This window comes from Agrilus planipennis, unplaced genomic scaffold, assembly GCF_000699045.2.
Source record: "Agrilus planipennis isolate EAB-ADULT unplaced genomic scaffold, Apla_2.0 scaffold83, whole genome shotgun sequence".
NCBI lineage: Eukaryota > Metazoa > Arthropoda > Insecta > Coleoptera > Buprestidae > Agrilus > Agrilus planipennis.
Genome location: NW_020438895.1, coordinates 486682 through 499131, shown reverse-complemented (window position 1 = coordinate 499131; position 12450 = coordinate 486682). Strand labels below are relative to the sequence as shown.

At 34.8% G+C, this 12450-nt stretch overlaps 1 protein-coding gene across 3 annotated transcripts in view; it reads left to right on the top strand.

The window, feature by feature from the left end:
• The window catches only part of LOC108734296 (protocadherin Fat 4), a 21044-nt gene extending 9290 nt beyond the window's left edge, over positions 1 to 11754 (top strand). For 2 of the 3 annotated variants that reach the window (XM_018465780.1, XM_018465779.1), the window contains exons 10-28: positions 2485 to 2658; positions 2728 to 2921; positions 3544 to 3766; positions 3873 to 4048; positions 5736 to 5914; positions 6534 to 6708; positions 6806 to 6965; positions 7021 to 7159; positions 7270 to 7455; positions 7517 to 7626; positions 7815 to 8045; positions 8115 to 8246; positions 8309 to 8420; positions 8510 to 8619; positions 8691 to 9098; positions 10895 to 10996; positions 11063 to 11255; positions 11346 to 11455; positions 11527 to 11754. In XM_018465780.1, coding sequence (XP_018321282.1) covers positions 2485 to 2658; positions 2728 to 2921; positions 3544 to 3766; positions 3873 to 4048; positions 5736 to 5914; positions 6534 to 6708; positions 6806 to 6965; positions 7021 to 7159; positions 7270 to 7455; positions 7517 to 7626; positions 7815 to 8045; positions 8115 to 8246; positions 8309 to 8420; positions 8510 to 8619; positions 8691 to 9098; positions 10895 to 10996; positions 11063 to 11255; positions 11346 to 11455; positions 11527 to 11739 — 3327 coding nt within the window. In that variant the 3' untranslated portion in view covers positions 11740 to 11754. Of the gene's footprint in view, positions 1 to 2484; positions 2659 to 2727; positions 2922 to 3543; positions 3767 to 3872; positions 4049 to 5735; positions 5915 to 6533; positions 6709 to 6805; positions 6966 to 7020; positions 7160 to 7269; positions 7456 to 7516; positions 7627 to 7814; positions 8046 to 8114; positions 8247 to 8308; positions 8421 to 8509; positions 8620 to 8690; positions 9099 to 9351; positions 9416 to 9477; positions 9590 to 9678; positions 9789 to 9859; positions 10268 to 10894; positions 10997 to 11062; positions 11256 to 11345; positions 11456 to 11526 lie in introns of all 3 variants that reach the window. The other variant, XM_025973135.1, reaches the window with a different exon arrangement.
• The last annotated feature ends 696 nt before the right edge of the window (positions 11755 to 12450 follow it).

Below are 12450 nucleotides of genomic sequence, written 5' to 3'. Positions count from 1 at the left end.
TAAAAGCTCTAGACTTATTGGTTCAAAAAAAAAACTGGCAGTTGTGCAAATGTAATGGACATTATGATACGATAGGTATTAAGAACCTAGAAGAAGTAGGCAAATAGGGGAAGTTTTGAATTATAGCTTTAGTTTAAAACTCCCCATATTTTCCGATTTTTCAATTTTGTTCTTGTTGTACCTTGTTCACTCTTCAGTTTGAATTTAGAAATTGCACGGCAGTAATCTCTACAACTATTTTTCTAAAAAAGAAAAAACATGTCTTTCGAAAATAATGAAGGAAATGGCAAATCGTTAAATGAAAGTAATGCAGGGTTTTCTTTTAATAATTGTTTTTATCCGGATAATAGTTTAAACAACGAGATGTACCGCCTCTTTCCAAATTTGACTGCAGATTTATTAGTACCGTCCCAATCAGGTAATTTAAATGAATATTACATATTAAGTACTATGATAAAATATTTTAAAGCATTGTTTTTACAAGTTAATTATTATGTGTAAAAACATTTCAAATACTCGAAATCACAGAAATACTTGTTCCAAAAAGAACAATATCAAATAACATAGCCCATAATTGTACCCAATTAAAAAATGTCATTCATTAGTTGCAGATAGTACAAATTCTTTGGATTCGTCAGGTTATTCAACAAATGAAAGCTTTAATACCTTTTCTCCAATAATGGCATCCAGTCCAAGTAAATCAGGGGAAGTGAAATATCCCGAAGAAATAGCACCTTTCACACAAACCTGCGAACTTTCCACCGCATCGTTTGAAAAGAAATTCATATTTTCGCCTATGCTTACACTGCCACAGTTTTCTGACGATTCTGCACTAACCACGTTTTCCGAAGGGTCACAACTTACACAAGAGTTCACAAAGTCAAAAAGAATAAAAAGAGGTAAAACTAAAAGCAAAGGCAAAGACGAAAATAACATGTGTTGCAAATTTTGTCAAAAGAATGGCGAACCGATTGCCATTTATACTGGTCATCAAATTAAAAATGAAAACGGAACTGTTATGTGCCCTATTTTACGAAAGTATGTATGCCCTTTATGCGGTGCTACCGGAAATAACGCACATACCCGGAAGTATTGCCCAAAGTTTGCTGATGATGCCATTGACGAATTACCCTTTTTCAGAAGGCTGTCAAATGGAGAACTTACCACTTCCTTTAACCATAAGTAATCTATGGTAATTTTTATTTTGTGTTATTTTTTATTTGTTATTGTGATATATTTAAATGAATATATTAATGTACTGTTCAGGGGGTATCTCTTGAAGATTTCCCCTTTTCGATAATAATCTAAACAAAACAAAAATATATTTAGTATCAGCATTCCCCCTTGCGAAGCTGGGGCGGGTCACTAGTTTAAAATAAATAAAGAAATGAAATTTTGGTTCTTGTTAAATCGGTAAAGTGTGCTTCAAACTAGTTAATAAAGTCATAAATTACATATATATATTTCTCAAGTCATCTTTTCAACTCTTTTAATTGAATACACCGTCCCTTATTGCGATCACGCAATATGGCAGCTAAAGTCCGCCATTAACACCCAGAGCCGCCTTTATTGCTTAATAACGAGTAAATAAAATTCGCTTAGGCTATTTTTTATTACGTATTTAGTTACGTAATTATTTTTTGAATTTGACGGAATACTTTTTAATTTAATTTAATGTTATTTTTTTATTATTATTAGACTTGCAAGCAGTTTAACAACGTTCACTCAACTGCGGACTGTTTTTATGAACGAGGCGTCGCTTTATCTTTTGAAAGTGAACGATCAAACGTCTAATTCTGGTGATAGCACTGAAACAATATTAAAAGGATGGTTAATTGGACTAACAACCGTTTTATTTACCCTCTGCGCAGGCCTTGCAATTGCCTTTATCATCAAAACAAGAAGGTTAGTAGATATTTACTTTCAATTACTTATAAAAAATATTTTCTGCGGTTCTGTAGCCGTAGAAACAATTTTGACACGATCTGGTACATTTTCAATTTGTTTGCTTTGCAATAATTTTTCTACAGTTTAACACGACGATTGGAAAGATTAACTGAGAAGAAATTTGGATCCCAAGATTCTGGCTTAAACAGGGTACCAATTGCAGCCCCCGGAACTAATAAAAATGCTATCGAAGGTTCAAACCCTGTCTATAACGAAGCTAAAAAAATGCCAGACCTTGATACATACAGGTACTAATATCAATAACACCATATAATATTTATTAATTTATAATTANGGTCCTCCTTGCTAGATGCTAATACTGCTATATCATCTGCAAATCTAAGCATACTAATCTTTTACCCTTGCACATCTATCCCTACAGTTGTACTGTCTTTAATGATGTTGATGGCGTCTTCGATGTATAGATTTCTCCCACGTCTGCTAAAATCTAATCCATTTTTCGATAATAATCCTCACTGTTCACGATACAGTTGTATGTAAACTGAAATTTATATCATCATTTATTTACCATTTTAGGGTAACAACGCCGTATATAGGGTCCAACTTCTTGATGATACCAATAACGGCTATAACGAAGCTTTTCAAATTGTTCCCAATCAAGGATACAAAGAATGGACATTCTATCTTTCTGTGTCCGACAGTTCTTTGTTGGATTACGAAAATGAAGCATGGCAAGAGCTAACATTCCAGGTCCGTAATCCATACTTCAAAATGAGCGATAAGTAGTGTCCGTTTCACACGTAAATTTTTCTTTGCTAGGTTCGTTCTTTAGAAATTCAAAATCAATCCCACATCGATATTAAGACAGTAAACGTGTCACTGATTAACTGGAATGACGAGTATCCGATATTTGAGTCTTCAGAATATGAAGTAACCATTAACGAAACTTTAGGGATAAACGAAGTAGTTGCTGTTGTTTTCGCAACAGACAGGGATATTGGGGATACCGTCACGTAAGTCATATAAAACAATTGCGCATGTATTCTTACGGCGCACGTTTTAGTCACTTTAGTGAGTCGTGTGGTAGGTCATTCGCAGTCTTAGTTTATGAACGGAGACTTTTAAAATGTTTTGTGGTACAAGTACCATCTATCTAATACAACCTACTAACGGTGTAAGCTCTTTCTGAATCCCAGGGTTTCTATTTAAAAAATATAATCTGACTTTTAAATAACTTTGAAGTCAAGGTCAACTGAAGCCCACCATCTGATGCACCCCCCATTAAATCCAACTGCATTTGTAAAAGCTTTGAATAACTTTGAAGTTAAGGTCAACTGAAGCCCACCATCTGAGGCCCCACCCCCCATTAAATCGAACAACTTTTGTAAAGGCTTTAAATAACTTTGAAGATCAAGGTCAAGATCAACTAAAGATCACCATTCAATGTCTCCCTTTATTAAACCCAACAACTTTTGTAAAAGTTATTATGTAATTTGAGACTCCTTTGACGATAGATTCACGTGGAGTTTTTAAAATGGGCGCCAGACATACATAGACTAAAAATTTACATGATCGAAACATCCTTTATTAGTAGTCTGCAATGTTTATAAAAAAAAACTCAACATATTTTTGCAGTCATTCGTTGTTAGGAACAGCCATGAACAGGGTAATGAGTATTGACCCGGAAACAGGTGAAATAAGAACAACGGTTGATCGCGCTTTTGATTATGAAACTTCAAACGAAGTCATAATTCAAGTTAAAGCAGAAGATTCAATGAATGACACTCATCATTCCGTGGTTGCACAGCTTACCGTTACAGTACTCGATGTCAACGACAAAACTCCAACTATCAGTGTGGTAAGTTAAATCAATTTATCCGAAACCATTGTAAGAAGTCGATGAACAATTGAATTACTTTTTTATTAAGTGTTTCATAATAAATAATTGCTTCTTGGAATTATAGCCATCGACTGTAATATCTGTTGAGGAAAATCAAAATGATGGATTTGTAATCAGCGATGGTATTACAGCAGCTGATCCCGATTCTACGGCAAATCTGGTGTTTAGCATTGAATGGGACTCGCCAACAACTTACGCTACCAAATACGGACAACGCGTTGATTCGCAGTATTACCTAAAGTAAGAAGTTACTGCTATCTTGATTTGGGTCAAAAGGCGGTCGTCGATTAGATAGTCGCGAGCTTCTTTAGATGTCCTTCCATCTCCGATGCTGGAAGCAACTCCAACCGACGACAGCCTTTGGACTCGAATAAGGACAGCACCAGTTCACTTACTGGCCGCGTAAGCCTTTTCCCATTTATAAGAAGAAAAGCAAATTTAAATAGAACATTAATTTCTCATTTATAACTATAGCAATAGCTTCTTATTCAAATTTGATCATCATCATAAGGTCTATAGTCCTAACACTGGTTAGACACACACCTCCACTCTTTTCCATCCTGAGCTATTCTTCGCATTTCCCTAAAACTAAAACAACCCATATACCCATATCCTTAACTGTTTGCGAACAGTAATCTAATCTAATCTATCTCGCCTATTTTTTATTGACTTCCATAGAGTCCTCTGTTCTCCTATTCTTTCTAATACCTCGTCATTTCTAATCTTCTCTATCGACGCTATCCTCATTATTCGCATTTAACACCACATTTCGAACGCTTATAACCTTTTCTTTTCCGCCGCGTCCACCGTCCATGTTTCGCACCCGTACAGCGTCGCGCTCCAAACACACCTTTAACAATCTTTTTCGAATTTCTAAATTAACCATTCGCGAGCATAGAAGTGACTTCTTTTTACTGAAGGCTATTCGACCCTTTTTTTTTTGTTTATTTTAGCCTCGAGGAGGGGAAATCTTCTAAAGACACCCCCAAGGGAGGTAGTGTGCTACTCGACCCTGCGCTATCTGCTTTATATACCTACTACTCCTTCCGTTCTGACTTCCTAGATAGCGAAAATCAGCAGGTTCTTCTAATTTTTCGTCTCCTATCTTTATATTCGCTCTTTCCCTACTTTTTCTTCCCTTCCATACCAGGATTTTTGTTTAACTTTTTTTTATTTTCATATTTATTTAAAGATATCTTCAACTCCTGTTTGCTTGCTACTAATACTGCTACATCATCTGCAAATCTAAGCATACTAATTCTTTGTCCCTGCATACCTATCCCTACTGTCTTTGATGACGTTGATCACGTCGTCGATGTATAGATTAAAAAGAACCGGTAACAGTGTGCATCCCTGCCTGACTCCCTTCCTAATATTTAATATTAATACTCAACGTTGCTGCTCCAACTTGTTACTGTTTATACAAATTAAGTATCACTTTCCTGTCTCTTTAACTCATCCCTACATTTTTAAGGATATTCAACATCTTGTCCCATTTAACATTGTCAAAAGTTTTTATTTCCTTTTTCTATCGTTCTCTGTATTAGTACGCGTAAAGCTAGAATAGCCTCCCGCGTTACTCTATTTCTTGTAAATCCAAATTGATCTTTCCCTAATAGTTCTTCCGCCCTTTTTCCCATCCTCCTCTGTACAATTCTTGATAAGATTTTTGACGCATGGGAAGTTAAATTAATTGTTCTAAATGTCTCGCACCCATCCGCGCCTCTCTTTTTAGGTACCTATTAATACGACCACGTTTCGTTTATAATCCTCCAACACTTTTCCTGTTACGTAAATATGATAGCTTAAACATACGATCTCTAACCTTTTGTCCTACACGTTTAAGAATACCTGGCGCCTTTAATGTTTTTAATGCTTCATTTTTTTTTTTAATTCGATATCTAATGTTTAATTTTATTATTTATAGTTCGGTGTTAGTGGAAACTAAGAATATAAGTGAAGGCCCAGGAGGTTACGCGAGAGCCGTGTTAACCGTCAACGAAATCATTGCAAATAATACACCTGATTATGAACGTTTCGACACACTGTTTCTCACATTGAAAGTAGAAGATTTAAACCAAGAAGTTAATGATGGAACTGCCACTGGTAAGTAGGTCGTACTTCATAAGATTTACCACGAAAAGGTAAACTACTAATATTGGACGATAACTGATTTTAGTTATTAGTTATCGATAACAACAAAAATCGATAAATCGATAATTATCAATAGTTACCATAGTTATCGATATATTTCTGCTCAACACTTGTTAGTACTACATGTATTTGTTCGGAGTGCCAGATTTCCGAATAGGAGCCCCTAGTGTACTTTCGCTGACGAATTTTCATTTAGATCATTCACGGAGTTGACAAAAAAAATCTAAAAATCTATCAGACATAAAAGTCAGAACAACATTAGTTTTGATAAAACGTAATGCACCAAATTTTAAATCTGATTGCTTTTACTTACTACCAACCTGTGGTTTTTTGGGAGAGATGGCTTGGGGGCTCCCGAAGGCTACCAATTCAACATTTTAAAGACTGGGGCTCCGTAAAATTCGTAACTGGGATAGTTTATAACAGACAGTATAATATTTTGGAACTAACTGGTGATTAAATCATTTGCCTACTTATTAAGGAATAGTTTCGATTGCTGAGGGGTTACCACTGGGTTATTACGGTACAATTTATTGCCAATGAATGTTTTTCATAAGAATGTTTATTTCAGTGGTATTTTCTATATCTATTATCGACTTAAATGATAATGCACCAATATTTACCAATTCCTCTATAACTGCAAATAACAGCGTGGTAGAAAATGCCCTAGCTGGGACCATTATAGGTACCATAACTGCTACCGATGCTGATGGTGTTAATTACAATGTGGTATCATATTCTTTAAGGTTTGTACAATAAAATTGTCTAATAAAACATTGATGCCAATAAAAAAACGTTAGAAGTTTATAAGGAACAATTAATTTTTTTGATTAATTTTCCTAGATCTGCTGATGATGAAACGCCAGATGATTGGGTTCTAATCGATAACAATACTGGACAACTAACGGTTAAAAGTAGTAATACAATTGATGCAGATATCCCAATTTACTATTTGAATTATATTGTCGAAGCAACGGACGGATATTGGATAACTGAAGCAGAAGTATGTCGACACAAAAAAAAATTAATTCTTTTGACAATTTTTCCTGCCATTTTAGATAAGCATTTTTATTATCGACACAAATGATAATACGCCTATTATACAATCAAACCTTTCAAAACCATTTGAAATTTATGAAAAATCTGAAGATAACACAAGCGTTACTTTAATTGAAGTTACTGATGCAGATCGAGATAGTGAGTATTCAGCTGTTTTTTTTTTTTTTAATTGACACCTATACGAACATGCTTCCCAATTTTTTCATAATCATAATAAAATGGCCCCTAATAAAATTATCTTATTGTAGGTCCTTACAACGAAGTTTATTTTACACTAAGTTCCGAAAATGAAGAAGTATATCAACTGTTCACCTTTGATCCATTATCAGGTCTTTTCTATGTGCGCAAACGTTCAAATTACGAACTCGATAGAGATTTTGGGACACAATCTTTTGCAATTGCATTTACAGTTACTGACAACTATTTTGGCACAGGTTGTTATAATGCCATTTAATAATTCGCAATTTTTGTTTTTGTAATTCAATAAATTTACAGGAATTTCTCATGCCGTAAACTCCAACTTCCAAGTAAATCTTTTGGATATCAACGATCAAATTCCAAAAATAACTAATACTTCAGTAACAACTTCGGAAAACGTACTCAAGGTAAGTTACACGATTCTTAGCTATGTATGGAGGAACCACATTATTTTCGTTTGAAATTTATCCATTTTATTTCCCATTTACCCTTCTCTCCTTTTTGAAACCCCAACATCCACCGAATGATTCGTCTTGCTCCATCGTTTCCATCACATCTCTTCATACTTTTAAATACGTATTTTTCTTTTTGAAAGGGCGATTGTATAGGAAATTTGATAGCTTACGATTATGACGAAGAAGGTACTGATAATACCAAAATAGCCTTTACTATTATGGATATTTCCAAAAGAAGCGATGCTATTTCTAATCCTCCTGAAGACATGTTCACTGTAACGACCGATGAGAATTTCGAAACCCAAATTGCATCCGTTTGTACAAATTACGATTTAAAGGGACACTTTGGAACTTACGAAGTGTTAATCCAGGTAAACTCTCAGTCTGAACGAATGAGTGCATACAATAAATAATAATTCATATACAATGACAATTTTTAGACACACGATTTTGGAACGTTTCCTTCTGCTCAATATTATAACCAAACTTTAGATTTCCTAATCGAAAAGTACAATTTCGAAGCTCCTACAATTATTTATCCGCAAAACAGAAGCATCATTTACTTATCGAAGGTAATTTTATCATAAACTTATATTGGGGGTATACTCCAAATTAAGTATTTTACTTTTGACAGACTCAAACATCATATGCCCAATTATACCTCTATAATAGGGAAACATTGGATCCTTTTTCGGCTACAGATAATCAAGGCGAAAAATGGGATATTCAATTTTCCATAGTAAAGGGTAAGTTTAACAATAACAAATGTACAAATTCAGCGTGACTGATCAAGAACTTAAATGTCCTTTATAAACTGTACGTTGTTCTGATTTAGAACAAACCTCCAGTGGTGAAGAAACTTCGTTTTTCGCCTTCCAACAAACAGCAGTTAGTAATGCTCGACTCGTCCTTACGAGTACTCCAGATTACAATAGCGAATATGAAGTAAGGATAACAAATTCAGTTTAGCCTAAAACGTATTAATAATTTTATACAAAATTGAAAATTATTTTCAGCTGTCAATCATGGCCAATTGTAACTGTTCAGGGGACGAACCGTTCACTTCAAACATTAACATTAACATTAGATTTCACGACCTTTCGGCAGAACCGATTTTTTCACAGTCAACTCAAAATTTATCGTTCTACGAAAACACTACCGGTTTGAACACCACCGAAATCATTGCTCCAGCTTATTGGAATGCCGATGGGAACGCGTGGGACGAATTCCCCATTTATTACCTAATCGAAACTGATAGTACGGGTGATTGTTTCGTACTAGATTCAGTTACTCGGGAACTTACCCTCGTAAAAATGTTGGACCGGGAAGAGATAGATTCTCATACACTAACAGTGCAAGCTTCTCAAAGTTCGAAAGGTACAGCGTCACCCAGCCCTTCTGCGCGTTTGACAATTTTCATAGAGGTATTTATTATATTATTAATTTATTATTGTGTCAGTTTCAAGCTTTTAGTTCATAACGTTGCACCCTTTCATGGGGACTGAATCCAGTTTTAACCTCAACTGTTTCAGAAAATACGACAAATACGACAAGTTGGTCTGTGTTCTGTCGGAGCTGCCTGCGACGCGCTGATGAGATCCAAAAAGATCGAAACCGCGATCCGCGTCTGGCAGTTTCGACAGAATACAGACCACTTCGAATTATTTTATTCNAAAAGTACAATTTCGAAGCTCCTACAATTATTTATCCGCAAAACAGAAGCATCATTTACTTATCGAAGGTAATTTTATCATAAACTTATATTGGGGGTATACTCCAAATTAAGTATTTTACTTTTGACAGACTCAAACATCATATGCCCAATTATACCTCTATAATAGGGAAACATTGGATCCTTTTTCGGCTACAGATAATCAAGGCGAAAAATGGGATATTCAATTTTCCATAGTAAAGGGTAAGTTTAACAATAACAAATGTACAAATTCAGCGTGACTGATCAAGAACTTAAATGTCCTTTATAAACTGTACGTTGTTCTGATTTAGAACAAACCTCCAGTGGTGAAGAAACTTCGTTTTTCGCCTTCCAACAAACAGCAGTTAGTAATGCTCGACTCGTCCTTACGAGTACTCCAGATTACAATAGCGAATATGAAGTAAGGATAACAAATTCAGTTTAGCCTAAAACGTATTAATAATTTTATACAAAATTGAAAATTATTTTCAGCTGTCAATCATGGCCAATTGTAACTGTTCAGGGGACGAACCGTTCACTTCAAACATTAACATTAACATTAGATTTCACGACCTTTCGGCAGAACCGATTTTTTCACAGTCAACTCAAAATTTATCGTTCTACGAAAACACTACCGGTTTGAACACCACCGAAATCATTGCTCCAGCTTATTGGAATGCCGATGGGAACGCGTGGGACGAATTCCCCATTTATTACCTAATCGAAACTGATAGTACGGGTGATTGTTTCGTACTAGATTCAGTTACTCGGGAACTTACCCTCGTAAAAATGTTGGACCGGGAAGAGATAGATTCTCATACACTAACAGTGCAAGCTTCTCAAAGTTCGAAAGGTACAGCGTCACCCAGCCCTTCTGCGCGTTTGACAATTTTCATAGAGGTATTTATTATATTATTAATTTATTATTGTGTCAGTTTCAAGCTTTTAGTTCATAACGTTGCACCCTTTCATGGGGACTGAATCCAGTTTTAACCTCAACTGTTTCAGAAAATACGACAAATACGACAAGTTGGTCTGTGTTCTGTCGGAGCTGCCTGCGACGCGCTGATGAGATCCAAAAAGATCGAAACCGCGATCCGCGTCTGGCAGTTTCGACAGAATACAGACCACTTCGAATTATTTTATTCAACTGTTTCACTTATTTTAGTCCGGTCCTGGTTGTAACTTTCTTTACTTCGATTCGAATAAAACAATTATTTTGTAAAACAGTGAAGAGCATGTCAATATTTTTGAAATCGTTCTTGATTTGTACGTAAAAACTGATTTTAGTTAAATCGTCAGATATATCTCAGTCTTTTACAATTGCGTTTACAGTTACTGGTAACTTATGAAAACCTCAAGAACAACCTAGCAAATTTTTTGAAGAAATAGAGCTGCAAGTCACAACCAGGGCCAGATTAAGGTCAAAACCGAATTCATTCTCACATTACGAATACGTTATGGGCGTTCGTTAATTTGCACAACTTATAAGCTTTTGTTACTTAATAAAATTAATTTCTATTCGAGGTATTGGACGTTAATGATAATCCACCACATTTCAACAGTTCCCGATATTTTGGAGGTGTAACAACGTCGACTACAATTGGAAGTAGAATATTAACATTGGAGGTAAAAACAAAAGACTAATATAATATCATATTACACGTGGTATTAATAAAATTATATTCCGTTCAGGCCTACGATTTGGATATAGATGTACTCACATTTTCAATAGATGAAGAATCATTAGAAATATCTGACTCAAGTCTACGGGGTATTAATAACCCTTTCATAGTAAATGGAACTACGGGAGATATTACCCTCAATTTTCAAGTTTTAGCAAGTATGCTCGGACATTTTACTTTCCAAGCGATTGTTACAGATTTAGGTAAAAAAAATATTTTTTTTTTGGTATTTTACGAAATTAAACGGTGAAGACTATCTAAAATAACGCATAAAAAATACATTTTTTTAACAGCAAATCATACTGATGAAACGTCTGTTAAAATTTACATCGCTTCCGAATCTAACAGGGTAAGATTCACATTTGAAGCCAGCCAGTCTACTGTTAGAGCAAGATATAGTACCGTAAGTAGTAATAATATTTTTAGTCGTTTGTCTATTTATTATAGCAATAATCTATTTTTTTTTTGTTACAGATCATATCCGTTTTGGAAGATATTTTGCATTACGTGGCCAACATAGAATCTATTCAACCAAGTACAGACAACAGCGGTAACACACTAACAGATCAAACAGACGTTATCACCCACTTTATAGACGAAGAAAACAACGAAGTCGTAGATGCGAGCACAATACAATCGTACGTAATAATTAATAAAACCAATATTTGTTTCCCGAATAAATATTAATACTTAAATCTAATCATTCTTGCAAAAAGTTGGTCACAATTTGCGGAATAAACTTTTTATTTTTTTAAAGGACAATATGTTGACGTAATTTTGTGAGTACCTAATTATCTAGTTAAGAAACTAAGTTAAAAATAGCTGAAGACTGAAGAGTATCACTACATAGTATAAAACAAAGTCGCTTTCCCGCTTGTCTGTCCCTATGTATGCTTAAATCTTTAAAACTACGCAACGGATTTTGATGCGGTTTTTTTTTTAAAGATAGAGTGATTCAAGCGGAAGGTTTATATGTATAATACATGCATAATATAGTAGGCAAACACTGATAATTTTAGAGGTTTCTAATGTGATGTCGTAAATCAACACATTTTTTGCGCTTACATTGCAAACGCTGGCTGAACCCTACGAGACAGATCAAAATAATGTACTACAATATTGTACATCTTAAAAGGGTCTACAAAAAAGTCCGCGATGGTACATGTCTATCCCTTAGGGATAACCCACCATAACCATTTTTATCCTTTACTTTTTATGAGAAATAATGACTTATTTACGAAGCGATTGTAGGCAATACAGCATTAATTCTTATCCAATTAAGTACTTTTAAATACATTGTGCATTTAATCAATATGGCCCTTTACAGCATGTAATTTAAATGAATATTTTCGAAGATATTACAGATTTAAAATGCAGGGACATAGCGGTTGCGGCGGT